Source organism: Cherax quadricarinatus, chromosome 13 (genome assembly GCF_038502225.1).
Source record: "Cherax quadricarinatus isolate ZL_2023a chromosome 13, ASM3850222v1, whole genome shotgun sequence".
In the NCBI taxonomy this organism is placed as follows: Eukaryota; Metazoa; Arthropoda; class Malacostraca; order Decapoda; family Parastacidae; genus Cherax; species Cherax quadricarinatus.
The window spans coordinates 50,071,681-50,098,937 of record NC_091304.1 but is presented as its reverse complement, the minus strand read 5'-3'; the positions used below and the strand labels follow the sequence as shown (position 1 = coordinate 50,098,937).

General features: G+C 43.9%; 1 protein-coding gene across 1 annotated transcript; it reads right to left on the bottom strand.

Moving 5' to 3' along the window:
- On the bottom strand, positions 1 to 27,257 carry LOC128688580 (uncharacterized). Its single transcript, XM_053776456.2, has 7 exons — positions 26,543 to 27,257; positions 15,142 to 15,370; positions 12,850 to 12,983; positions 5,030 to 5,200; positions 4,674 to 4,808; positions 1,922 to 2,110; positions 1 to 832 (listed from the first exon to the last, which is right to left on the bottom strand). Exons 1-7 carry the CDS (start codon positions 26,750 to 26,752, stop codon positions 539 to 541), a joined length of 1,362 nt encoding a protein of 453 aa, XP_053632431.1. The 5' UTR covers positions 26,753 to 27,257; the 3' UTR covers positions 1 to 538.

Below are 27,257 nucleotides of genomic sequence, written 5' to 3'. Positions count from 1 at the left end.
GGCCAAAGTATATTTATAGACGAGCTCTCTAAATACTACAAATGACATTTTCATCAGTAAATTCCCATTATTTAAAATATTCAGAAAATCAAGTCCATGGATCTAAGCAAGATGAATTTCGATTTTAGAATTTTTTTTTTTTACAATAGTTCTGCCTGCCAATACTGAGTCTGATTAGTAAGAAATTCATTTTTGAGTTGACTCTACAGGGGCGATAGGATCCTTTGCAGGAATCTGCTTTGCTTTAGTCAAGTATTATCCTCATATACCACAGATTCAGAATTACTTGTGCCCAATTTTCATGTCACTACATTCATACTTGATTCACAAACTAAGCACTTTCAGTACCTAATTATTTTTCTTGAGTCATCCGTGCAAAATCCTGAGTTACATGGGTTATTTTTTAATTTGTTGTTATTAATACCTGCGTTACCTGTGTTCTGTTTTAATACCTAGGCAGTGTTTTCAGTTAGCTTGGTTCTAAGCAGTGTTCAGGTTTAGTAGAGTTTTGTTTCGATCATTTAAGCACTGTTCTGAATTAGCTCTCTTCGTTTGTGTACAGGGTATTAGTTATCCCTTCTTCAGTAGCTTCTTGGGCAGGCACGTTGATCTCGGCGTTGTTTGGGAGGTTCTCCTGGGAAGATTTCCGCCCGTTGAGAATAATGGGGAATCTGCCGCGGTTGTAGTAGCGGGTGATGCCTTCCTGCGACCTCCAGATGTACATACTTAAGGTAGCTAAGAGGAGGATGATCAGTAGCGCCGCCAGCACCCAGGTAGAGACTGTGGTTACCTGCACCGCCAGAGGATGTGATGGAGTGATCACCAGAAAGATCTGTGGAGAGCAGAGTTAGTAACCATAGAGGCGGATATTGTTTGATAATTACTCTAACATCAATAGCTGTAATGTGAAATTTTGAATGATAATAGCAGGAAATAGTCCGAAAAATCTTAAATTATTAGAAGTTTTGATTAAGTGTGATATTCAAATCATTTTTGCCAAAAACTGAATATGGTCAGAAAATGTATCGATCTACTTTCAGAAATCGAAAATATTTTCCTCGTTCCACTTATAAGCTTCTTCAAACACCCAGTGTTACGGAGACGATATATTTTAGGCAGCTTAAAAGAGAGAGATTACACTGGTACACAGAGGAAAATTGAGGGTTAGAGTAACACCCTCATAATGTGGGACAATAGGCCTATGACAACGCTTCGTCTTTTGCTCATTATCAAAGAGAAGATTAATCTGGTTTAAAAAAAAACTTAATATGGATTTATCTGACGTTTTATTACTGGTTGTTCCTGCAACTCTTGCATCAGTTTCTGTTGCAGTCATTGCATCAACGTTACGAGCATGAGCGTGGAAGTACTTACCTGGAGTTTACCTGGAGAGGGTTTTGGGGGTCAACGCCCCCGCGGCTCGGTCTGAGACCAGGCCTCATGGTGGATCAGGGTCTGATCAACCAGGCTGTTACTGCTGGCCGCTTGAACATAAAATTTAAACAGTTAATAAAAATCTACACAAGTCACAGAAATTAACACTGGGCCAGAATATACAAATCTGTGTAGCTCATTCTCAGTCAGTCAGATGAGAGAGTGTGTATAGCTCATTCTCAACACTATACTCAGAGGACCAAATATACGGATCTAGGTTTACCTGTTAGAATTTCCTGTCAAAGTGGTTTCTTATTTTTCACCGATCGGTGTTTTATATCATCCTGGTATCAGGAAGTGTGATGAGTTATGTTGCAGACCTTGTAGCTCTGGTCCATGCTAGATGGGGCATGCTAGCTCGTTCTAGAAAGTTGCCAGTGTGGTGGTGGTGGGTTACCTGTGGGTTGTGGTGGTGGTAGTGGGTTACCTGTGGGTTGTGGTGGTGGTAGTGGGTTACCTGTGGGTTGTGGTGATGGTAGTGAGTTACCTGTGGGTTGCCGCAGGAGGTGTGGAAGGGGGTTGAAGACTCGTTAAGGGCCACCTGGTGTGGAGTGTCAACACGGACAGTGTTCCTCTCCAGAGTGGTCCGGTTATGACACATCAGTCCTTCAAGAGCGTCAGGCGCCCACGAGGCGATCACATTCTCATCAAACTTCACCTCACCCGTCACATCCACCTGTTGGCATACACACAGGTGGTAATCACATTAAACGTGAAGTATGTGGTCAATCTTACGGTCACATTCTCGACCACTTTCCTTTATTGTCTACTTCGGCTATCACACTGTAATTCTCTATATCACTGTGATATATGCCGATATCTTCACAATAAAAAATAAGATACCAAACATATTAGTAAATATCCCAAGTTTGTTTGCAACAGATAAGACGTAAAGTGTATCACGAAGTACCTCTGCTGACTTTTTTGGGGGGGCCTAGTTTCTAGACCTTTTGTTTATCCATAGAGAGGACATAAATATTCCTCTTTAAATGTTAAAAAACTCCTATTGTGACTGTTATAACGACCCTCAACTATGCAATTTAATTCTTGTAGCTAGGACTAGCAAAATATATCATGCTCGTAGAACCCCAGGTTTTCCTAACAAATACAAGGAACAGAAAATATGAACTTAGGCAAGAGGAATGGGAATAATTAAAGGGATGAACGGATCTAGTACCTCTCTAACTTGGGAAGGTGTTAATAAATTAGACAAAAAAGTGATTGTTATTCAGCCTTACCCTCTTGAAAAAACTAATCTTCTCAAAAATAACTGGGCCAAAACACCCAGGCATGAAAATCTTCATATGAGAAGCCTAGAAAGTATCCCTGGAGAAAATGGTATAACTTACTACATCGTCAGAACTTGTAGGCAAGTTCCTCGTAACTCAACCTATCTGCATCTGAGATTCAGAAATTAAAGCAGACGACATATCCCACTTATACGTTCGTAAGGAAACTCATCAGCTATGTTCAATTTTACGGATATCCTGGTGTAGACATACCATTTGGTAAATACGCCATACCGTAACTAAAACTAAATAAATGCAAAGATAAACTAATTGTTCTCTGAGCTGCTGCTAGTTATAACCCCAGTTATGGTGGTAATGTAAGAATAGTGAGAATGATGTACAAAGCCTAGATTAGATGTTTAATTCGGCAATACCTATGTTATCTAGAGAAAAAATCTCCGGTCTTTGTGGCTAATGCAAGACGAAGCCCTCAGAATTATTCTTAGTTGTCCTAAAGCACCAAGATCTTTAACATTGTAATTGGTATCTTAATATGTTGAACTGTAGCACTGTCACCATTACTGTCTAAATATTTAAAAGTAAATAAACAAATCTCAACGGATTGTGAAAACATACATCGTGTAACCTGCATGATATAGATCGTTGTAGACTACATAAGCTATCCATCCTTCCCTCGCAGCTCTCTCCACTTAATATTATATGTTGTAAAGCTCTTCCCAAGAATTTTAGTCTCGCAGAACTCTTAGCGAACCAACAAGAATTATATACACTGATTTAAACAAGAGTCTACTAGCAGGGCTGCATCTGCTCTTGTTGCCACCTCCCTACATAAATTTTTATCAACCATATTGATTTAGTCATAAGAATTAACATGTGGGTTTCCATGTTATAAACTTTTTTTTACCATCCTAATGACACGAAAGTTAACTTGCGACAATAAAGTTGACTCCTTGATTTTATAATGACTCTCAATAATATGCTCATTGGAGAAACTAATTATTCAGTAGATATTAAAATATCGGAGAGAAATTAATGTACAATTCTCATGGATTCCATCACACATTAAATTACCCTACATCACAAAGCTGATAAATTAGCGAAAGTACCTTGGTATGCCCTGTGTCTAGCATTAAAAATAACACTAAGAAGTAAATAATAAGTCTGAAAGTCATGGGAATACAATTAGAAGCCTTACTAATCTATAAGTTACTATGAAAATAAGAACGTGGATAAGCACCTTCACGGAGTAACTTGCAGTGTAAACTGATGACGTAGCAGCCAGGCTTATGGTTGGTAATAAGTAGACGGGTAAGCGAATACATAGACGATCAAATTAAATGCAAAGTATATGGTCAGCCTTAAGGTCACTTTCTTAATCACTGTGATTAATTGTCCACTTATTCAGTAATACTAAAATAGTACAGTACCCTATGTCGAGGTATCTTATTAACGTAAATAAGACATTTTAAGGAAATATTCTAAATTTGCTTATTAAAAATGAAATATAAACTAAATATGTATATTGACCTTGAGGCCTGGTTCCTAAGTCATTTGTATGCCATAAATAATCTTACCCTTCCGCTGAAGTGATGGATATCTGGTGCGTAATAAGGTAATCACGACTCACGAAATCGTAATGACACGATTGTAAACAAACCATACCACGGGTGGGGTTTGATCTCGCGGTCTGGAGTTTTGAGACTCTGACCGCGAGATCAAACCCCATCCGTGGTATGGTTTGTAAGCTAATCACGTCTGAGGTGAAATCTAAAGAGCTGTTCAACAATGAGATACCATAAATTAATGTGATACCAGAGACTGTAAAAAAAAAAAAAAAAAAGCCAGGCACCTCACGTGGAAGCGTAATTTCAAATACTTTTTTTAGGACGACATTTCGCCTTTGTCGGTGAAACGTTGTGTACCAGTGATTTCCATGCTAAAAGTGTCTTTGAAATTGCCCCTGACCGTCTTGCATAACTGTCTACTCGCCTGGAAAGCCGCCTTCTCTAGTCTTTGGAAGTAGTTGCCCTTGATGGTGACGGATATGTCACCTGCCGCGATGAGTGCCCCAGTCTCCACCGTCCCCAGGTAGCTGTTGGTCACCTCTGCTGTCTCCATGTCAGACTGACGCAAGATGGTTAAGAAATTAAGTTGATTCATACAAATAAAATACTGAAAAGGCTCCAGTAATGCAAGTCACTGGTTATGCAGTACAAGAATTTCTTTGCCTCTGAGGGAGAGAATGGGTGACAATGGTTTCCTGACGAGTGACAGAGTTTACAATAGAAATAGGATAGATAACATTGGGTACCTGATGGGTGAGACAACAGGTATGTGACGGATACCTGATGAGTGAGGTTGAAGGCCCCTTCTCCCACTCTGTGGATGGTGACGTTGGAGAGAATTAGACCAGTCCAGCTGTGAACCTCTCGTCTGCTGAGCGTGACGAAGCCTTCAGTTGCCACTGATCCGTCCACGGCCTCCACCACAGTGTCCTCCAGTACTAGGTATCTCATCTGTTAATATGAACACCTGTTTAGTGCCTGTTACCAACTCACCACCGAGTACCCAAAAACAGGCACCCCATCTATTGATATGAGGTCCTGTTTAGTGCCTGACACCAATTCATTGCTGCGTTCTATGATTCCAGGACATCTGTAGTGTCGGCTACCTTTTCCCAATGTTACTTTCGAGAAATAAATATCTTTATCAAGTTGGTAGGTAAGACACATAGGCAACAGTTAGGCAACTTCATTCCGAAACGTTTCGCCTACACAGTAGGCTTCTTCAGTCGAATACAGAAAGTAGGCAGGAACATTAGAGATGTGAAGACGATGTAATCAGTCCATTACCCTTAAAGTCGTAGATTTGAGGTTTTCAGTCCCTCAGCCTGGAGAAGTTCAGTTCCATAGTCAGGAACTATCTGAAGATCAATCAATCAATCAAGGACTCACAGGTAAGGACCCACGAGGGGCGAGGGGCAAGTGGGGACAGTGCGAAGAATAGACGGTGAGAGGAATGTCTTGAGTCGAAGAGAGAAGAGTCAGGGCTAGACCCAACTCCTAAGCCTGGATAAACAATAACGAAGACGACATAGAAGACAGCAGGAACTCTGCGGGTGCTGACTGCAGCTCGCTGGATGGAAGATTGCTGCATCTTGATGTTGTATGTAAAGTAAAAGGACACAAGTGCAACTAATGTGACATTTATTGTGGCAACGTTTCGCTCTCCAGGAGCTTTATCAAGCCATTACAAACAATACATGGACACAGAAGGTATATAAAGGCTCAGAGTGAGGTGAATACTAGTGAGGTACCATTTCGATGTTCACTAGTGGTAGTAGTAGTAGTAGTAGTGGTAGTGACAAAATTAATACAATATGGTAGAGCAATTAATTCGTACATGAGTAAAAGGATATAAAAGCTATTACTTGGGTAACATAAAAATAAGTTGGACAAATATAAATTGGAATGACGCAGCTTGTTTCAGTGTTCACTCTCTGTGCTTTGTGTAGTATAACAGGAGAGACTATGTGATGGCAGGGTTTACTGTTTTCAGGAGGATTCTTGCTAAGACTTCGGAGATGGTGAAGCTGCCGTTGTTTTGTTTAATTGTATTCGAAACAGCGATCAGTGCTGATTCAAGGCACTTGCGTGTGCGGAAATTATTTTCTTTTATCACTAATTGGGCGTCTCTGAATTTCATAAGATGATTGGTGGAATTTCGGTGTTGTACACAGGCGTTGTTTAAGTTGTCGTTCCTACATGCGTATATGTGTTCATTGAGGCGGGTGTCGAGGTTTCTTGCTGTTTCACCTACGTAGATCTTGTCACAGCCTCCACAGGGTATAGTGTAAACTCCTGCATTGACTGGTTCGTGGTGCTTGGGTTTTGTCCTGGTTAGATCCTTTATTGAAGTGGTAGAAGCGATGGCGACTCTGGTGTTAGCTTGTGAAAGTACTTTTGAGACGTTTAGTGCAACCTGGCTGTTGGGAAGAATTATAACTTTGTTGGGAGCGGTGTTGATGCGTGGAGAATTGATGATCTGAAGAGCTCTTTTCTTGCAGTCTTTGATGAAAAAAGAAGGAAATTGTAACTCAGTGAATGTTTGGTGAATGTAAGTACATTCCTCGTCAAGAAACTCAGGACTACAAATTCGGTATGCTCTTAGGAAAAACCCGATGATGATGCCTCTTTTGGTCTTGGTATCTTGACTGGAATAGAAGTGTTTGAGATCATTTTTATTGGTGGGTTTCCGATAAACTTGAAATCTTAGGTTGTTGTCTACTTTGTGAATGAGGAAATTCAAGTTTATCGGAAACCCACCAATAAAAATGATCTCACACACTTCTATTCCAGTCAAGATACCAAGACCAAAAGAGGCATCATCATCGGGTTTTTCCTAAGAGCATACCGAATTTGTAGTCCTGAGTTTCTTGACGAGGAATGTACTTACATTCACCAAACATTCACTGAGTTACAATTTCCTTCTTTTTTCATCAAAGACTGCAAGAAAAGAGCTCTTCAGATCATCAATTCTCCACGCATCAACACCGCTCCCAACAAAGTTATAATTCTTCCCAACAGCCAGGTTGCACTAAACGTCTCAAAAGTACTTTCACAAGCTAACACCAGAGTCGCCATCGCTTCTACCACTTCAATAAAGGATCTAACCAGGACAAAACCCAAGCACCACGAACCAGTCAATGCAGGAGTTTACACTATACCCTGTGGAGGCTGTGACAAGATCTACGTAGGTGAAACAGCAAGAAACCTCGACACCCGCCTCAATGAACACATATACGCATGTAGGAACGACAACTTAAACAACGCCTGTGTACAACACCGAAATTCCACCAATCATCTTATGAAATTCAGAGACGCCCAATTAGTGATAAAAGAAAATAATTTCCGCACACGCAAGTGCCTTGAATCAGCACTGATCGCTGTTTCGAATACAATTAAACAAAACAACGGCAGCTTCACCATCTCCGAAGTCTTAGCAAGAATCCTCCTGAAAACAGTAAACCCTGCCATCACATAGTCTCTCCTGTTATACTACACAAAGCACAGAGAGTGAACACTGAAACAAGCTGCGTCATTCCAATTTATATTTGTCCAACTTATTTTTATGTTACCCAAGTAATAGCTTTTATATCCTTTTACTCATGTACGAATTAATTGCTCTACCATATTGTATTACTTTTGTCACTACCACTACTACTACTACTACTACCACTAGTGAACATCGAAATGGTACCTCACTAGTATTCACCTCACTCTGAGCCTTTATATACCTTCTGTGTCCATGTATTGTTTGTAATGGCTTGATAAAGCTCCTGGAGAGCGAAACGTTGCCACAATAAATGTCACATTAGTTGCACTTGTGTCCTTTTACTTTACATATTGTCGGTAATTCTACCAACTTTATTACAATCTTGATGTTGATTGGCGGCTGGCAGAAGCTGGAGGCGTGGTCAAGGGAGGCTAGCTTCTTGATTGGTCAGGTGTCGTTAAATTGTGAGTCAGGAGTTACTCCATTTCTTCAGTGTTGGAGGCATTCCTTATGTTGTGCAGTTGGAAGGAAACGATGAGTAATCTTGTAATCTTAGGTCGAAATGCTGGGTCGGCTTGTAACTGGTCAAGGGTCATCTTGAGTGTAGTGAAGGAGCAGTGGGATCCTTTACGATTTGTAAACTTGACTGTTCTGTCGTGTATTTTCTCGTACAAAGTGTCGACATTCATGGTGGGTTCTTGGTCAGGAGTCGTATAAAAAGTTATATCTTTCCAGTGCAGGTATTGATCTCGATGTTGGTCTTCTGTATTAATACGTCGAGTGATGGCTGGAGAGGTTTTTGTTGGTGGTTGCAGCATTGAAGGTTCTTTCAATGTTGGTGTCTCTGCTAGAGAGTGTGTAGAAGACTGTGGTAGAATCGTGGCTTCTGATTGGTCCATATGAGTAGTGGTGAGTGGAGGTGAAGGAGGTACGCTGCCACGACGAGATAATCGACGAGTAGGAGGCGATCGACGAATAGGAGGCGTAGTGCTGACTTGGATGTTAGCAGGTGAACGTTCATTGGAGGATTCAAAAAAGATGCATCGTCATTGTCAATTATTAATTCCTTCAAGTCATCTGGCGCTTCAAAACTGACGATCTTCGGGATTATTTTCAAAATTTCAGCTGATGGTGGACTTGCAGGGAAGTTAAATGATGGCATGTTGTTGAGTGCAAGAAGTTCATTGATAGTCGTGTTGAAAGAGCCAGGTTTTGCAGCATTTTGCATGTGGGCAAACATCATGCAGTAATAGAATTTGGTGGAAATATCATCAGGTGGAGGTTGGGTAGTGAGAGGTAGTGGAGACGACTGTTGAGTAGCTTGTAGAATCTTGGATGTTGTAGATTGAATCTTGGCAATTGCAGCGTATGTAGGAGAGGTTCCAGATGACCTCTTTGTTTCTTCCTTCAGTTTTTTAGAAAGGATATCCTTTCGCACTGGACACTTGGCTGCAAGAGTATGGTGATCACTCTTACAGTTGATGCAAGTGGGAGCAGCAGTGGAAGTGCAAGAACGAAAATCGTGTCCTGCAGACCCACAGGTGGAACATATCTTCTTATTCTTCACGTGGCAGTCGGCAGTAGAGTGACTGTACGAGTAACATGTCCAGCAAGGTGTTATGTACGTGAAGCGTTCAGGTTCAATCTGTCGAGGGTTGATATAGTAGTAAGAGATGGCCAGGCCATCAGACAGTGCTCTGGTCGCCATGGTAACGTCCAGGAATGTGACCTTGAGCATTGAGGAAGCGTTTGGAATCTTCACTACAGTGTCAATCTTGGCCCAGGTGTTGAGGTCTTCAAGTGATGTAGTAATTTCCTGGATGGTCATGTTCGTGATCAGCTTGTCAAGACGTTTCATAAACACTGAACGTTTTGCAAGCATGTATGGTGACGTAGAGATGGTAAGGCCTCGGTCTTCTAAGGTCTTCATGGCAGTAGGTGTAAGCACCTTGTCAGCTTCAGTATCATCGAGAAAAGTGACGATGAAAGCTTCCTTCAGTGACGTGATCTTGGAGAACTTTGCGTGCAGACAAGTGTTGAGAGAAGCTGCAAGCTCAAGCTTCGTGGCGTCGTCGACGACAGCAGACTTGGGCTTAATTCTCACACGATGAGACATCGTGGAGATGGTAGAGGTTCCCCTCTCCAACGGGGATCGTAGGGATATTGTGCAAGTAAGGAGAGCTGCTATGACCTGCCAGGGCGAGAGTCAACAGCAGATCAAGCGACAGTGCGGAGACTGTCGGAAGGAGAGGTGCAGAGTAGTAGTAGTAGTAGTGAGAAAGCAGCCACTGAGAGGACACGTCCCTCTCAGATCAAACATTTCTCACTTGAAAAAGTTGTCCAAGGTGTTTTCTGTTTTCACTACTACTACTACTACTCTGCACCTCTCCTTCCAACAGTATTTAAGTCTCCGCACTGTCGCTTGATCTTCAGATAGTTCCTGACGATGGAACTGAACTTCTCCAGGCTGAGGGACTAACAACCTCAAATCTACGACTTTAAGGGTGATGGACTGATTACATCGTCTTCACATCTCTAATGTTCCTGCCTACTTTCTGTATTCGACTGAAGAAGCCTACTGTGCAGGCGAAACGTTTCGGAATAAAGTTGCCTAACTGTTGCCTATGTGTCTTACCTACCAACCTGTCGGTATTGTATACCATTTTGATATTTATCTTTATCAAGTGTTATTAACTGCGCTGATCAGAAGATTTTGCAGTTATGCAGGAAGTTTGTAATTAGAACAGTTTGCCCACTTAATGTTATGTTTTTTTTTTTTTGAAATGCTTGAAAAGTGCCGAACACTCTTGTTCTAACAAACATCTTTTGTTCAGTTATAGTGATTATATTTATACTAGTTTGTCCTGTGTTTGGCTGTAGTCTTTACGAGGAATTTCATAAACATTGGATTCATCCAGGGTGACTAGCTTCGTGAATATTGAAAAAGTGAAAACATAATTACTTATAATAAAGTACACTTATGTAGCGAGTATATATGGCATTTTCCATGTTTTTTACGTCTTTCGTGGTAAGGAATAAACAATTTCTTATTCCCTTATAACGCTTTTATTTTTCATGTTATCCCTGTATCAATTATTATTGACTCTTTCTTCTCCTCTTTGTATTTACCGTTCAAGATAGAAGTGTGTTATGATTATGCAGTGTTGGAGCTACGGGTGTTGGACGTAACAAACACCTGCTGACTGAGCTGTCGAATGACTGAATAATCATTTTACTTATGTTCCGAGTCCCTTTTTGCGCCATCTTCCGAGACTATAATGCACCAGTTGGTAGGGAGATCATGAAGTTGAAGTCGAATACCTGGATTGGCCCCCCACAATCGCCGGATCTAAATATTGTAGAACATCTGTGGGGTCAATTGGAACAGGAAGTCGAGAACAGATTTCCTTCACCGTCGTCTTTTGGAAGAATTAGATCAGTGTTTTGCTTGAGGAATGGCTCAAAATTCCCCTGGATGTTGCTTAAATGCTATATGAATCAATTCCTCGACGAATTCGTGCTGTTTTAGCTACAAATGGAGGATCAACTCCATATTAAAAATATAAAATGCTATAGAACAAGACGTTTATATTCTGTCCAACCCTGTATTTTCAAGTTAAACGTAACTGAATTGTATATTCTGACTGCTTCCATAAGTCGTTTCGACACTACACTTCTTATTGTAAAAATGGTAACAATGTGTGTAAATAGTTGGTGAATGTGAAAGTCGACGTGAATTCTAATGATTAGATTCCTCTGATTTATAAATGTATCCAGAAAAGAAAAACCCGTCTTTCTCCCGCTGTTTATGCTGGGAACCAGATTATTTTAGTTTTCCCAAGAAAGTATCAAATGGTCTATCTTCTTTTTATGCTGTAAAACTCGCATCCACATAACTCCTCAGTCTAGTCCTAAGACTTAGATCCATAATAAGGAAAGCCTGATCGACACCATGCCTAACCCTTCTAGGGTAGGGTAGGTGCCTGAGCCCGAGCCTTTAGCTCATAAGACTGTCATTCCCATTAGCCCCCTTGGGGCGGGGATGGCAGACCAGAGAGGCCTAGCTTGTGGCTAGGTCTGGGGACAGTTGGTCCCAAAGATGAGGAGGTACTTGTGCCTCCTCCCATGGGAGACTTAGGTCTCAGACACTCCCTAAAGAGGGAGCCAAGGCCGGGCCACCACTTGGACAAGGCCCGGGCCGGGAGAATACCGGCGAATAAAAAAAAATCTATTACTTTGAATCCCCACGAGCCCCTATTCAGACGAGTGCTTCTCCCTACGAGACTGGACTAAAAAAGATGAGGGGGTACTGTTATGTTGTCTCATAGAATAACTACTTGGAAAAGACCCGGGCCGGGAGAATACCGGCGAATTTTTACTTTGAGTAAAATATTCTCATCTTTTTTATAGTAAAATATTCATCTTTGGAAGAAACACGTTGATACAAATACATAATACAACAGTACGAACACACAATACTCTAAGAACGCGTGTCAAACCGGATGAGTTTATTTTGGGGAGTTGACGTGTTGGTGTGAGCAAGGTAATACTTATCTAAGAATTAGGTAAATCAGCAAACCGCGTTTCAGTTCTAGAGGTGGAAAGTATAGTGACTGTACTCTGAAAAGGTACCTGGGTGTTAGTCGATTAGTGTGGGTCGCATCCTGGGGACAAAACCTAATCTGCCTGAAATCCTCTGCATAACAAGGGTTTTTTTCTGTGTAATATGTCATTGATGTCCGCTAGGTGTGTACACCTTGAACATATACTTGTAAAAATAGATTATTATTATTATTATTATCATTATTATTATTATTATTATTATCATTATTATTATTTATTATTATTTATTATTATTTATTATTATTATTAAGGATGGGTGGAGGTAGGTAGAGGATGTGGGTGTGTTTGTGGGGAGGATGGATAGGATGGTAATTTACCCTGGTGTTCCACATCTGACCTGCAAGGTGACGGCCTGACCAACCTTGTGATTTGCTAATTATGGTATTCCTCGAGCTTTTTTCCTTTCATAACTTGTGATACACCCACCCTGCGACCCAACAACCCACCTGCGACCCACCCTGGCTCACCCACCCTGCGACCCACCCACCTGCTTCATGTTATGCAAGACGCCCTTACGGAAGGAACCCACTGTGCTGGTCTTGATCCTGAACCCACCTCGAGTTCGGTCTCTCAGAAACATGGTGGGCACTTCAGGCACGTTGCAGCTCACGATACCCACACCTGAAATACCGTAAATTAAGTTAGTATAGGTAGATGGAACAATGAACAGATTTAAAACACAGCCGAGCCCTGAATTGGGCGACACAGTCGTTTATCAGTGTTTCTACTGTATTGCACATTGCTTTGACAAAATTCAATAAGCACTACATAACCAAGGTTTGTTGCAGTTGTCTACCCAACCTCTCTCGGTTTTTTTTTTTGCAATAACTACATAACTACCCAAGAACTTAGTGGCAGAAATTCAACAGCTGCGTAGTTGACGCCAGTCAGTTCTGAAGGTACAGATTTTTTGCTATTTGGCTATGTGCGTTTATTTGCATCCTTGTATCTACTGCACGTTATATATTTATATATATTATTATATGCGCATTCCAGTATAGGCGCTCCCTGTGATCATATTTTCTTGGACCACCATCACTTTTTCTACAACAATAAGAACATAAGTAAGAAACACTGCAGCAGGCCTACTGGCCCATGCGAGGCACGTCCAAGTCTCCTACCGGCTTAAACCAATGATCCAACCTTGTCAGGTCAGGTCATATTCACTTAAGGAAGGAGAACGGCATCAGACCTAATAGCACAAGCTAGTCAGGTCCAACTCGCACCCACCCGCACCCACTTATGCATTAATCTAACCTATTTTTAAAACTACACAACGTCTTAGCTTCTATAACTGTACTCGGGAGTTTGTTCCACTCATCCACAACTCTATTACCAAACCAGTGCTTTCCTATATCCTTCCTGAATCTGATTTTTTCCAACTTAAAACCATTGCTGCGAGTCCTGTCTAGGCTAGATATTTTCAGCACGCTGTTTACATCCTTTTATTCCTGTTTCCCATTTATACACCTCAATCATTTCTCCCTAATTCTACGCCTTTCTAGAGAGTGCAGATTCAGGGCCTCAGTCTATCCTCATCGGGAAGATTTCTGATACATGGGATCAACTTTGTCATCCTCCTTTGTATGTTTTCCAGAGCATTTATATCCATTCTGTAATACGGTGACCAGAACTGTGCAGCATAATCTAAATGAGGCCTAATCAAAGATATATAGAGTTGAAGAACAACCTGAGGACTCCTATTATTTATGTTTCTTGATATGAAGCCAAGGATTCTGTTAGCTTTATTGCAAACATTTATGCACTGTTGTCTTGGTTTCAGATTACTGCTAACCAGGACTCCTAAATATTTTTCGCAATCCGTAATGTTAAGATCGACATTATTTAGTTTATATGTGGCATGGCTATTTTCCTGTCCAACATTTAGAACTTTGCATTTGTCTATATTAAACTGCATCTGCCACTTCTCCGACCACTGCATCAGTCTATTCAAATCTTCCTGGAGTGCTCTAATGTCCTCGTCAGAATGAATTCGACGGCCTATTTTGGTGACATCAGCAAACTTGCTTATGTCGCCATTCATTCCCTCATCTATGTCGTTTGTGTAGATTGTGAACAACAGGGGGCTCAACACTGACCCCTGTGGAACACCGCTCGTGACGCTTCCCCATTCTGATTTCTCCCCATTTATGCAAACTCTCTGCTGCCTATCCGTCAACCACGCCTCTAGCCAGGAAAAACTTTCTCCTATTCCGTGTGCCTTAATTTTTCTCAGTAGTCGCTGATGTGGGACTGTCAAAAACCTCACTGAAGTCCATATACACAATATCATATTCATTACCATGATCATCTTCCTCTAATATCAGTGAAAAAAATTAACAAGTTCGTAAGGCAGGAACGCCTTACGTGCCGAATAGGTAAAACCTGCAATTTTAGCTTAAATAGCAACGGTCTTTCTGTATAAGGCAAAGCGAAAATTTGTGTGTGCAATAATTTCGCAAAAATCATTCTGAACCTAACGAAAAAAATATATGTATTTCATTGTATTTGGAAATTAAATTATTGTAAACTTATCTAAAATATATTTAGTTGGATTAGGCTAAATTAAATTGCGCTTATTATAATAAGGTTAGGAAAGTTTTCTAGGGTTCTTTTGGTACAAAATTATTAATTTTTACATTAGCATTAATGAAAAATATCTTTAAACGTATAAGAGAAAATTTTAGAAAGGACTTAATTTTAAACGAGTTCTTGCTAATTGACCAATTTTACCTATTCGGCACGATATATATACACACGCACGCACGCGTTTTCTCACCAGCGAAGGTTCTATAGGATGCGTGTTTATCGTAGCTGTCAAGAGGCGGCATCGACTCCAGAGTGAGGTTACCACCTCTCCAGATATCCAGGGCTGCTGAGGGCGCCTGCATCCACTCCTGCAGGAACTCTTTCGTCACATGAACGCTGGTGGCGTTCACCATCCTGACGTAGGCGCTCACCAAGCTGGAGTTGCGGAAGTTGAAGAGTTCCTTGTTGAGAACCACTGCCTGAGAGGACAATGATAAACAGACATCACACTTGCATAACTCGTCTAGCAACACATCACAGGTTTGCACCGCATCTGGAATTTACAAGACTCGTCCAGCAACACACAGGGAATTAAAGATCACCCAACCACGGCTGGAACAATTTGCAAATAATCTATGATTAGGGACAGGAACCTTGTGACGACATTTCGCTCAGTTTTGAATCATTATCGAGTCACAACTGAGGCGATAAAAGGAGATGCCAGAAGACAGTAGCAATGGCGGTGGTAGAATTAGCATAAGTATTGGTAATAGTACTATTAGAAGCAATAGTGTGGCAATAATACTACTGAAAGAATTGGTAATAATGGTGGTGATAGTACATAACATGAAAAAAACAGAAGAGCACTGCAGGAGACCTACTGGCCCCAGCTGGGCAGGATATACAACAGAGCACTGAAAGCAAATCTCGTCACGGCTCTGTGACGGTCTTTACCCTTTCTGTCTGTGACCTGTGAACACCTGTGACCTGTGAAAAACGTGGTCTGTGAAGTGTGAACACCTGGCGTATGACTTGTGAGCAAGTGACCTGTGACTTGTGAACACCTGCTAATGACCTGTGAACACGTGGGCCTGACCTGTGAACACGTGTCCACGTACTGCTGACCTGTGGCCACGTGTCTACTGGGTGTCTAGATTGTCAGTCAACAATGTCTTCTCTCAGTCGAGAACAGCTGTGCTCAATTGATGACGGAGATGCAATATATGCAGCTGAAAAGCTCTTGATCCTAGGACTTGGAGTGCGATAACTTCTGAGGGAGGAAAAGTGCTATCCAGTGTTACCAAGTGCTACCTAATGCTTCCTAGTGCTACCTAGAGTTTCCTAGTGCTACCTAATGTTACTCAGTGCATCCAGAGTGGACCGCTGGGAGACGCACTCTTTTTTACAAGTTAGTTGTGCAAAGTATAGGGTGTATATTTCTAGACTGGGAGTCGAGGGGACGCTCAGTGGTCTGTCTTGCGTTTTTGACAGAGCTCTGGTAAGACAGCCAATTAGAAAGTGGACGGAACCAGCACACTTGCAGTTTTTAGACATAGGAGGATGTAGGTTGAGGGTGTGTTAGGGGAGGAAGTGATGTAGGTTAAGGGTGTGTTAGGGAAGGAAGTGATGTAGGTTGAGGGTGTGTTAGGGAAGGAAGTGATGTAGGTTGAGGGTGTGTTAGGGAAGGAAGTGATGTAGGTTGAGGGTGTGTTAGGGGAGGAAATGATGTAGGTTGAGGGTGTGTTAGGGGAGGAAGTGATGTAGGTTAAGGGTGTGTTAGGGAAGGAAGTGATGTAGGTTGAGGGTGTGTTAGGGGAGGAAATGATGTAGGTGTAGGGGAGGAAGTGATGTAGGTTAAGGGTGTGTTAGGGAAGGAAGTGATGTAGGTTGAGGGTGTGTTAGGGAAGGAAGTGATGTAGGTTGAGGGTGTGTTAGGGGAGGAAGTGATGTAGGTTGAGGGTGTGTTAGGGGAGGAAGTGATGTAGGTTAAGGGTGTGTTAGGGAAGGAAGTGATGTAGGTTAAGGGTGTGTTAGGGAAGGAAGTGATGTAGGTTGAGGGTGTGGGTGTGTTAGGGAAGGAAGTGATGTAGGTAGAGGGTGTGTTAGGGGAGGAAGTGATGTAGGTTGAGGGTGTGTTAGGGGAGGAAGTGATGTAGGTTAAGGGTGTGTTAGGGGAGGAAGTGATGTAGGTTGAGGGTGTGTTAGGGGAGGAAGTGATGTAGGTTAAGGGTGTGTTAGGGAAGGAAGTGATGTAGGTTAAGGGTGTGTTAGGGAAGGAAGTGATGTAGGTTGAGGGTGTGGGTGTGTTAGGGAAGGAAGTGATGTAGGTTGAGGGTGTGGGTGTGTTAGGGAAGGAAGTGATGTAGGTTGAGGGTGTGGGTGTGTTAGGGAAGGAAGTGATGTAGGTTGAGGGTGTGGGTGTGTTAGGGAAGGAAGTGATGTAGGTTGAGGGTGTGAGTGCGTTAGAGAAGGAAGTGATGTAGGTTGTGGGTGTATTAGGGAAGGAAGTGATGTAGGTTGTGGGTGTGTGTTAGGGAAGGAAGTGATGTAGGGTGTGGGTGTGTTAGAGAAGGAAATGATGTAGGTTGTGGGTGTGTTAGGGAAGGAAGTGATGTAGGTTGAGGATGTGTGTTAGGGAAAGAAGTGATGTAGGTTGTGGGTGTGTTAGGGAAGGAAGTGATGTAGGTTGAGGGTGTGTGTTAGGGAAGGAAGTGATGTAGGTTGAGGGTGTGGGTGTGTTAGGGAAGGAAGTGATGTAGGTTGAGGGTGTGGGTGTGTTAGGGAAGGAAGTGATGTAGGTTGAGGGTGTGAGTGCGTTAGAGAAGGAAGTGATGTAGGTTGTGGGTGTATTAGGGAAGGAAGTGATGTAGGTTGTGGGTGAGTTAGGGAAGGAAGTGATGTAGGTTGTGGGTGCGTTAGGGAAGGAAGTGATGTAGGTTGAGGGTGTGGGTGTTTTAGGGAAGGAAGTGATGTAGGTTGAGGGTGTGGGTGTGTTAGGAAAGGAAGTGATGTAGGTTGTGGGTGTGTTAGGGAAGGAAGTGATGTAGGTTGAGGGTGTGTGTGTGTTAGGAAAGGAAGTGATGTAGGTTGTGAGTGTGTTAGGGAAGGAAGTGATGTAGGTTGAGGGTGTGGGTGTGTTAGGGATGGAAGTGATGTAGGTTGTGGGTGTGTTAGGGAAGGAAGTGATGTAGGTTGTGGGTGTGTTAGGGAAGGAAGTGATGTAGGTTGAGGGTGTGGGTGTGTTAGGGAAGGAAGTGATGTAGGTTGAGGGTGTGGGTGTGTTAGGGAAGGAAGTGATGTAGGTTGTGGGTGCGTTAGGGAAGGAAGTGATGTAGGTTGTGGGTGTGTTAGGGAAGGAAGTGATGTAGGTTGTGGGTGTGGGTGTGTGTTAGGGGAGGAAGTGATGTAGGTTGAGGGTGTGTGTGTGTGTGTGTGTGTGTGTTAGGAAAGGAAGTGATGTAGGTTGAGGGTGTGTGTGTGTTAAGAAAGGAAGTGATGTAGGTTGTGGGTGTGTTAGGGAAGGAAGTGATGTAGGTTGAGGGTGTGTGTGTGTGTGTGTGTGTGTTAGGAAAGGAAGTGATGTAGGTTGAGGGTGTGGGTGTGTTAGGGAAGGAAGACGATGTAGGTTGTGGGTGTGTTAGGGAAGGAAGTGATGTAGGTTGAGGGTGTGTGTGTGTGTGTGTTAGGAAAGGAAGTGATGTAGGTTGAGGGTGTGTGTGTGTTAGGAAAGGAAGTGATGTAGGTTGTGGGTGTGTTAGGGAAGGAAGTGATGTAGGTTGAGGGTGTGTGTGTGTGTTAGGGGAGGAAGTGATGTAAGTTGAGGGTGTGGGTGTGTTAGGGAAGGAAGTGATGTAGGTTAAGGGTGTGGGTGTGTTAGGGAAGGAAGTGATGTAGGTTAAGGGTGTGGGTGTGTTAGGGTAGGAAGTGATGTAGGTTGTGGGTGCGTTAGGGAAGGAAGTGATGTAGGTTGTGGGTGTGTTAGGGAAGGAAGTGATGTAGGTTGAGGGTGTGTGTGTGTTAGGAAAGGAAGTGATGTAGGTTGAGGGTGTGGGTGTGTTAGGGAAGGAAGTGATGTAAGTTGAGGGTGTGGGTGTGTTAGGGAAGGAAGTGATGTAGGTTAAGGGTGTGGGTGTGTTAGGGAAGGAAGTGATGTAGGTTGTGGGGTGTGTTAGGGAAGGAAGTGATGTAGGTTGTGGGTGTGGGTGTGTTAGGGAAGGAAGTGATGTAGGTTGTGGGTGTATTAGGGAAGGAAGTGATGTAGGTTGAGGGTGTGTTAGGGAAGGAAGTGATGTAGGTTGAGGCTGTGGGTGTGTTAGGAAAGGAAGTGATGTAGGTTGTGGGTGTGTTAGGGAAGGAAGTGATGTAGGTTGAGGGTGTGTGTGTGTGTGTGTGTGTGTGTTAGGAAAGGAAGTGATGTAGGTTGAGGGTGTGGGTGTGTTAGGGAAGGAAGACGATGTAGGTTGTGGGTGTGTTAGGGAAGGAAGTGATGTAGGTTGAGGGTGTGTGTGTGTGTGTGTGTGTGTTAGGAAAGGAAGTGATGTAGGTTGAGGGTGTGTGTGTGTTAGGAAAGGAAGTGATGTAGGTTGTGGGTGTGTTAGGGAAGGAAGTGATGTAGGTTGAGGGTGTGTGAGTGTGTTAGGGGAGGAAGTGATGTAGGTTGAGGGTGTGGGTGTGTTAGGGAAGGAAGACGATGTAGGTTGTGGGTGTGTTAGGGAAGGAAGTGATGTAGGTTGAGGGTGTGTGTGTGTTAGGAAAGGAAGTGATGTAGGTTGAGGGTGTGGGTGTGTTAGGGAAGGAAGTGATGTAAGTTGAGGGTGTGGGTGTGTTAGGGAAGGAAGTGATGTAGGTTAAGGGTGTGGGTGTGTTAGGGAAGGAAGTGATGTAGGTTAAGGGTGTGGGTGTGTTAGGGAAGGAAGTGATGTAGGTTGTGGGTGTGGGTGTGTTAGGGAAGGAAGTGATGTAGGTTGTGGGTGTGTTAGGGAAGGAAGTGATGTAGGTTGAGGGTGTGTTAGGGAAGGAAGTGATGTAGGTTGAGGCTGTGGGTGTGTTAGGAAAGGAAGTGATGTAGGTTGAGGGTGTGGGTGTGTTAGGGAAGGAAGTGATGTAGGTTGAGGGTGTGAGTGCGTTAGAGAAGGAAGTGATGTAGGTTGTGGGTGTGTTAGGGAAGGAAGTGATGTAGATTGTGGGTGTGGGTGTGTTAGGGAAGGAAGTGATGTAGGTTGAGGGTGTGGGTGTGTTAGGGAAGGAAGTGATGTAGGTTGAGGGTGTGGGTGTGTTAGGGAAGGAAGTGATGTAGGTTGTGGGTGTTACGGAAGGAAGTGATGTAGGTTGTGGGTGTGTTAGGGAAGGAAGTGATGTAGGTTGTGGGTGTGTTAGGGAAGGAAGTGATGTAGGTTGTGGGTGCGTTAGCGAAGGAAGTGATGTAGGTTGAGGGTGTGGGTGGGTTAGGGAAGGAAGTGATGTAGGTTGAGGGTGTGGGTGTGTTAGGGAAGCAAGTGATGTAGGTTGAGGGTGTGGGTGTGTTAGGGAAGGAAGTGATGTAGGTTGAGGGTGTGGGTGTGTTAGGGAAGGAAGTGATGTAGGTTGTGGGTGTGTTAGGGAAGGAAGTGATGTAGGTTGAGGGTGTGGGTGTGTTAGGGAAGGAAGTGATGTAGGTTGAGGGTGTGGGTGTGTTAGAGAAGGAAGTGATGTAGGTTGTGGGTGTGGGTGTGTTAGGGAAGGAAGTGATGTAGGTTGAGGGTGTGTGTGTGTGTTACGAAAGGAAGTGATGTAGGTTGTGGGTGTGTTAGGGAAGGAAGTGATGTAGGTTGAGGGTGTGTGTGTGTGTGTTAGGGAAGGAAGTGATGTAGGTTGAGGGTGTGGGTGTGTTAGGGAAGGAAGTGATGTAGGTTGTGGGTGTGTTAGGGAAGGAAGTGATGTAGGTTGTGGGTGTGTTAGGGAAGGAATGTAGGTTGTGGGTGTGTTAGGGAAGGACGTGATGTAGGTTGAGGGTGTGTGTGTGTGTTACGAAAGGAAGTGATGTAGGTTGTGGGTGTGTTAGGGAAGGAAGTGATGTAGGTTGTAGGTGCGTTAGGGAAGGAAATGATGTAGGTTGTGGGTGTGTTAGGGAAGGAAGTGATGTAGGTTTTGGGTGTGGGTGTGTTAGGGAAGGAAGTGATGTAGGTTGAGGGTGTGTGTGTGTTCGGAAAGGAAGTGATGTAGGTTGAGGGTGTGTGTGTGTTAGGAAAGGAAGTGATGTAGGTTGTGGGTGTGTTAGGGAAGGAAGTGATGTAGGTTGAGGGTGTGTGTGTGTGTGTTAGGGAAGGAAGTGATGTAGGTTGAGGGTGTGGGTTTGTTAGGGAAGGAAGTGATGTAGGTTGTGGGTGTGTTAGGGAAGGAAGTGATGTAGGTTGAGGGTGTGGGTGTGTTAGGGAAGGAAGTGATGTAGGTTGTGGGTGTGTTAGGGAAGGAAGTGATGTAGGTTGTGGGTGTGTTAGGGAAGGAAGTGATGTAGGTTGTGGGTGTGTTAGGGAAGGAAGTGATGTAGGTTGAGGGTGTGTTAGGGAAGGAAGTGATGTAGGTTAAGGGTGTGTTAGGGAAGGAAGTGATGTAGGGAAGGAAGTGATGTAGGTTGAGGGTGTGTGTGTTAGTGATGGAAGTGATGTAGGTTGTGGGTGTGTTAGGGAAGGAAGTGATGTAGGTTGTGGGTGCGTTAGGGAAGGAAGTGATGTAGGTTGTGGGTGCGTTAGGGAAGGAAGTGATGTAGGTTGTGGGTGTGTTAGGGAAGGAAGTGATGTAGGTTGTGGGTGTGTTAGGGAAGGAAGTGATGTAGGTTGTGGGTGTGTTAGGGAAGGAAGTGATGTAGGTTGTGGGTGCGTTAGGGAAGGAAGTGATGTAGTTTGTGGGTGCGTTAGGGAAGGAAGTGATGTAGGTTGTGGGTGTGTTAGGGAAGGAAGTGATGTAGGTTGTGGGTGTGTTAGGGAAGGAAGTGATGTAGGTTGTGGGTGTGTTAGGGAAGGAAGTGATGTAGGTTGTGGGTGTGTTAGGGAAGGAAGTGATGTAGGTTGTGGGTGTGTTAGGGAAGGAAGTGATGTAGGTTGTGGGTGTGTTAGGGAAGGAAGTGATGTAGGTTGAGGGTGTGTTAGGGAAGGAAGTGATGTAGGTTGAGGGTGTGGGTGTGTTAGGGAAGGAAGTGATGTAGGTTGAGGGTGTGGGTGTGTTAGGGAAGGAAGTGATGTAGGTTGTGGGTGTGTTAGGGAAGGAAGTGATGTAGGTTGAGGGTGCGTTAGGGAAGGAAGTGATGTAGGTTGAGGGTGTGTTAGGGAAGGAAGTGATGTAGGTTGAGGGTGTGGGTGTGTTAGGGAAGGAAGTGATGTAGGTTGAGGGTGTGTTAGGGAAGGAAGTGATGTAGGTTGAGGGTGTGGGTGTGTTAGGGAAGGAAGTGATGTAGGTTGAGGGTGTGGGTGTGTTAGGGAAGGAAGTGATGTAGGTTGAGGGTGTGTTAGGGAAGGAAGTGATGTAGGTTGTGGGTGTGTTAGGGAAGGAAGTGATGTAGGTTGTGGGTGTGTTAGGGAAGGAAGTGATGTAGGTTGTGGGTGTGTTAGGGAAGGAAGTGATGTAGGTTGTGGGTGCGTTAGGGAAGGAAGTGATGTAGGTTGTGGGTGTGTTAGGGAAGGAAGTGATGTAGGTTGTGGGTGTGTTAGGGAAGGAAGTGATGTAGGTTGAGGGTGTGTGTGTGTGTTACGAAAGGAAGTGATGTAGGTTGAGGGTGTGGGTGTGTTAGGGAAGGAAGTGATGTAGGTTGAGGGTGTGGGTGTGTTAGGGAAGGAAGTGATGTAGGTTGAGGGTGTGGGTGTGTTAGGGAAGGAAGTGATGTAGGTTGAGGGTGTGTTAGGGAAGGAAGTGATGTAGGTTGAGGGTGTGGGTGTGTTAGGGAAGGAAGTGATGTAGGTTGAGGGTGTGTTAGGGAAGGAAGTGATGTAGGTTGTGGGTGTGTTAGGGAAGGAAGTGATGTAGGTTGTGGGTGTGTTAGGGAAGGAAGTGATGTAGGTTGTGGGTGCGTTAGGGAAGGAAGTGATGTAGGTTGTGGGTGCGTTAGGGAAGGAAGTGATGTAGGTTGTGGGTGTGTTAGGGAAGGAAGTGATGTAGGTTGTGGGTGCGTTAGGGAAGGAAGTGATGTAGGTTGAGGGTGTGTTAGGGAAGGAAGTGATGTAGGTTGAGGGTGTGTTAGGGAAGGAAGTGATGTAGGTTGTGGGTGTGTTAGGGAAGGAAGTGATGTAGGTTGAGGGTGTGTGTGTGTGTGTTAGGGAAGGAAGTGATGTAGGTTGTGGGTGTGTTAGGGAAGGAAGTGATGTAGGTTGAGGGTGTGGGTGTGTTAGGGAAGGAAGTGATGTAGGTTGTGGGTGTGTTAGGGAAGGAAGTGATGTAGGTTGTGGGTGTGTTAGGGAAGGAAGTGATGTAGGTTGTGGGTGTGTTAGGGAAGGAAGTGATGTAGGTTGTGGGTGTGTTAGGGAAGGAAGTGATGTAGGTTGAGGGTGTGTTAGGGAAGGAAGTGATGTAGGTTGAGGGTGTGGGTGTGTTAGGGAAGGAAGTGATGTAGGTTGAGGGTGTGTTAGGGAAGGAAGTGATGTAGGTTGAGGGTGTGTTAGGGAAGGAAGTGATGTAGGTTGTGGGTGTGTTAGGGAAGGAAGTGATGTAGGTTGTGGGTGTGTTAGGGAAGGAAGTGATGTAGGTTGTGGGTGCGTTAGGGAAGGAAGTGATGTAGGTTGTGGGTGCGTTAGGGAAGGAAGTGATGTAGGTTGTGGGTGTGTTAGGGAAGGAAGTGATGTAGGTTGAGGGTGTGTTAGGGAAGGAAGTGATGTAGGTTGAGGGTGTGTTAGGGAAGGAAGTGATGTAGGTTGAGGGTGTGTTAGGGAAGGAAGTGATGTAGGTTGTGGGTGTGTTAGGGAAGGAAGTGATGTAGGTTGTGGGTGCGTTAGGGAAGGAAGTGATGTAGGTTGTGGGTGTGTTAGGGAAGGAAGTGATGTAGGTTGAGGGTGTGTTAGGGAAGGAAGTGATGTAGGTTGAGGCTGTGGGTGTGTTAGGAAAGGAAGTGATGTAGGTTAAGGGTGTGTTAGAGAAGGAAGTGATGTAGGTTGTGGGTGTGTTAGGGAAGGAAGTGATGTAGGTTGTGGGTGTGTTAGGGAAGGAAGTGATGTAGGTTGAGGGTGTGTTAGGGAAGGAAGTGATGTAGGTTAAGGGTGTGTTAGGGAAGGAAGTGATGTAGGTTGTGGGTGTGTTAGGGAAGGAAGTGATGTAGGTTGAGGGTGTGTTAGGGAAGGAAGTGATGTAGGTTGTGGGTGTGTTAGGGAAGGAAGTGATGTAGGTTGTGGGTGTGTTAGGGAAGGAAGTGATGTAGGTTGAGGGTGTGTTAGGGAAGGAAGTGATGTAGGTTGAGGGTGTGTTAGGGAAGGAAGTGATGTAGGTTGAGGGTGTGGGTGTGTTAGGGAAGGAAGTGATGTAGGTTAAGGGTGTGTTAGGGAAGGAAGTGATGTAGGTTAAGGGTGTGTTAGGGAAGGAAGTGATGTAGGTTAAGGGTGTGGGTGTGTTAGGGAAGGAAGTGATGTAGGTTGAGGGTGTGTTAGGGAAGGAAGTGATGTAGGTTGAGGGTGTGGGTGTGTTAGGGAAGGAAGTGATGTAGGTTGAGGGTGTGTTAGGGAAGGAAGTGATGTAGGTTGAGGGTGTGGGTGTGTTAGGGAAGGAAGTGATGTAGGTTGAGGGTGTGGGTGTGTTAGGGAAGGAAGTGATGTAGGTTGAGGGTGTGTTAGGGAAGGAAGTGATGTAGGTTGTGGGTGTGTTAGGGAAGGAAGTGATGTAGGTTGAGGGTGTGTTAGGGAAGGAAGTGATGTAGGTTGAGGGTGTGTTAGGGAAGGAAGTGATGTAGGTTGGAAGTGTGGGTGTGTTAGGGAAGGAAGTGATGTAGGTTGAGGGTGTGTTAGGGAAGGAAGTGATGTAGGTTAAGGGTGTGTTAGGGAAGGAAGTGATGTAGGTTGAGGGTGTGTTAGGGAAGGAAGTGATGTAGGTTGAGGGTGTGGGTGTGTTAGGGAAGGAAGTGATGTAGGTTGAGGGTGTGGGTGTGTTAGGGAAGGAAGTGATGTAGGTTGAGGGTGTGTTAGGGAAGGAAGTGATGTAGGTTAAGGGTGTGGGTGTGTTAGGGAAGGAAGTGATGTAAGTTGAGGGTGTGTTAGGGAAGGAAGTGAAGTGATGTGTAGGTTGTGGGTGTGTTAGGGAAGGAAGTGATGTAGTTGAGGGTGTGTTAGGGAAGGAAGTGATGTAGGTTGAGGGTGTGTTAGGGAAGGAAGTGATGTAGGTTGTGGGTGCGTTAGGGTGATGTAAGTTGTGGGTGTGTTAGGGAAGGAAGTGATGTAGGTTGAGGGTGTGTTAGGGAAGGAAGTGATGTAGGTTAAGGGTGTGGGTGTGTTAGGGAAGGAAGTGATGTAGGTTGAGGGTGTGGGTGTGTTAGGGAAGGAAGTGATGTAGGTTGTGGGTGTGTTAGGGAAGGAAGTGATGTAGGTTGAGGGTGTGGGTGTGTTAGGGAAGGAAGTGATGTAGGTTAAGGGTGTGTTAGGGAAGGAAGTGTCAAGTGGAACTTTAATAGTAAGAGGAAACATTGGTAAACTGCTAAATAAGTTCACGAAAAGAAAGTGTAAGGAAAGCAAACATGAGAGAGACGAGAGAAAGTAGAAAACCTCCCAAACATTTCTTTTTATTTAGTAAAATTATTCCATGTACAGGACTACAGATATTACTACAGTAACCGAGAGCTGTTATAACTTGAAGTGTGTGAACGTAGATACTGAGTGAGACTTTCTTGGGTGTAATCTATTTCACACTGACGGGAGAGACGGGAGAGGCTGAGGTAAAGTTGCATCAAAACTATTCTAAGGCTGAAGCAGGTAAGGAATATAGTTCCAGTTCTTTGAAGGACATCAAAAGGTTGGCTCTATGGTGTATTGTATCGACCCTTCAACATAGAAAGCGCACAGTGATTTTTTTTTTTTTGTGGGGACGGAATTGAAAAATCTTCAAGACAAGGAAATGCAGTGGTCCTCGATTTTGTTGTAAGTGAAAAATGACCAGAGGAATTTCACCGAGATTGTCGAAACCTACGACTTCTGGAAAGTGTTTAGTACTGAGACTTGAGTATTGTGATTTGAGACAACTAGACGAAATAAGCCTCCTTGATCCTATGGCAAATAATGAATCCCTTTTAAATTGTCTAAAGATCACAGAAGAGCATATTTACATTAAGGTTATGAACTAGAGACAAAATGATGAATAAAATACTAGTAACACCTGAGTATCTTTAACGAGGGAGACTTTCGTAAAGTGACTTTTTTTCAGTCCCATGCAAAATACATTATGTCTTCACTTCTACCATCTGAAATATTCATTGTCTGTATTGGATTGAAAAGCCACTGACTTACGAAACTTCTCCAGGTGTAAGATATGTCTTATTCGTGAGTCTCATTGCAGGAAGAGAATGTAGGTCTGAAATTCACATTTCCCATTGACATCATCACATTCTAACCATAGGGTTTGTTGGCAATCTTGTCATTACGATTTCGTGAATCATCACATTCACTTCTACCAGAGATAGCATCACATTTACCTCCATAACTGCCGAGTCTTACCTCCTTATTTTCGAAGTCACACTTGATGGAGACTGTGTTGCCCCCTCGTGGGGACTTGGTGACACACTGGCAGTAAACCTCTGAGTCTCCGGGATTACACTTGGCCACCAGGGGTTCACAGGAAGCAGCTCTCAACACTCCTACCAACACCACCAGGTACGCAGCGCTCCTTGGAGATACTCTTAACCGCTGCGGTAGCTGCTGCTTCATGGCGTACCGGTGGACTGACCTGACCTGACGGACTGACCTGACTGAATAAACGGACTAAATAGACTGGCGTTGAGAAAACTGTCTTGAGACAATGACCGCCTTCACTCACCCACTCACATACTCACCAGTTGTGCCAGAACTGATAGTATTCTCACATTACTGTTTGTATATTATATATTTGCCAACGTCCAGCCAGAAATTTTAGCTTGATTTGATTTTCATGTAGACGTATTATTTCGTTGTCCTATGCTAGGCAAAGTGCCAAATGAGAACTGAGAGAAAAGTGATCACAAATACAATGACGAAAAACATTCTGGTGTAGGTCAAATCGCTTTATGCCAAGTAATCAGTGAATGAGATCAGTATCTGCTGTAGTGTCGTGGGTGATTGCACGAGGGGGGGCGGCGGCTGCAGAACCAGAGGTGACGGAAGGGGAGAGAACGGCGGAGAATCCCACACAAAGCTTCAAGTTGTGACACTGCCCGTTCAGCCTCACTGGTGCTCC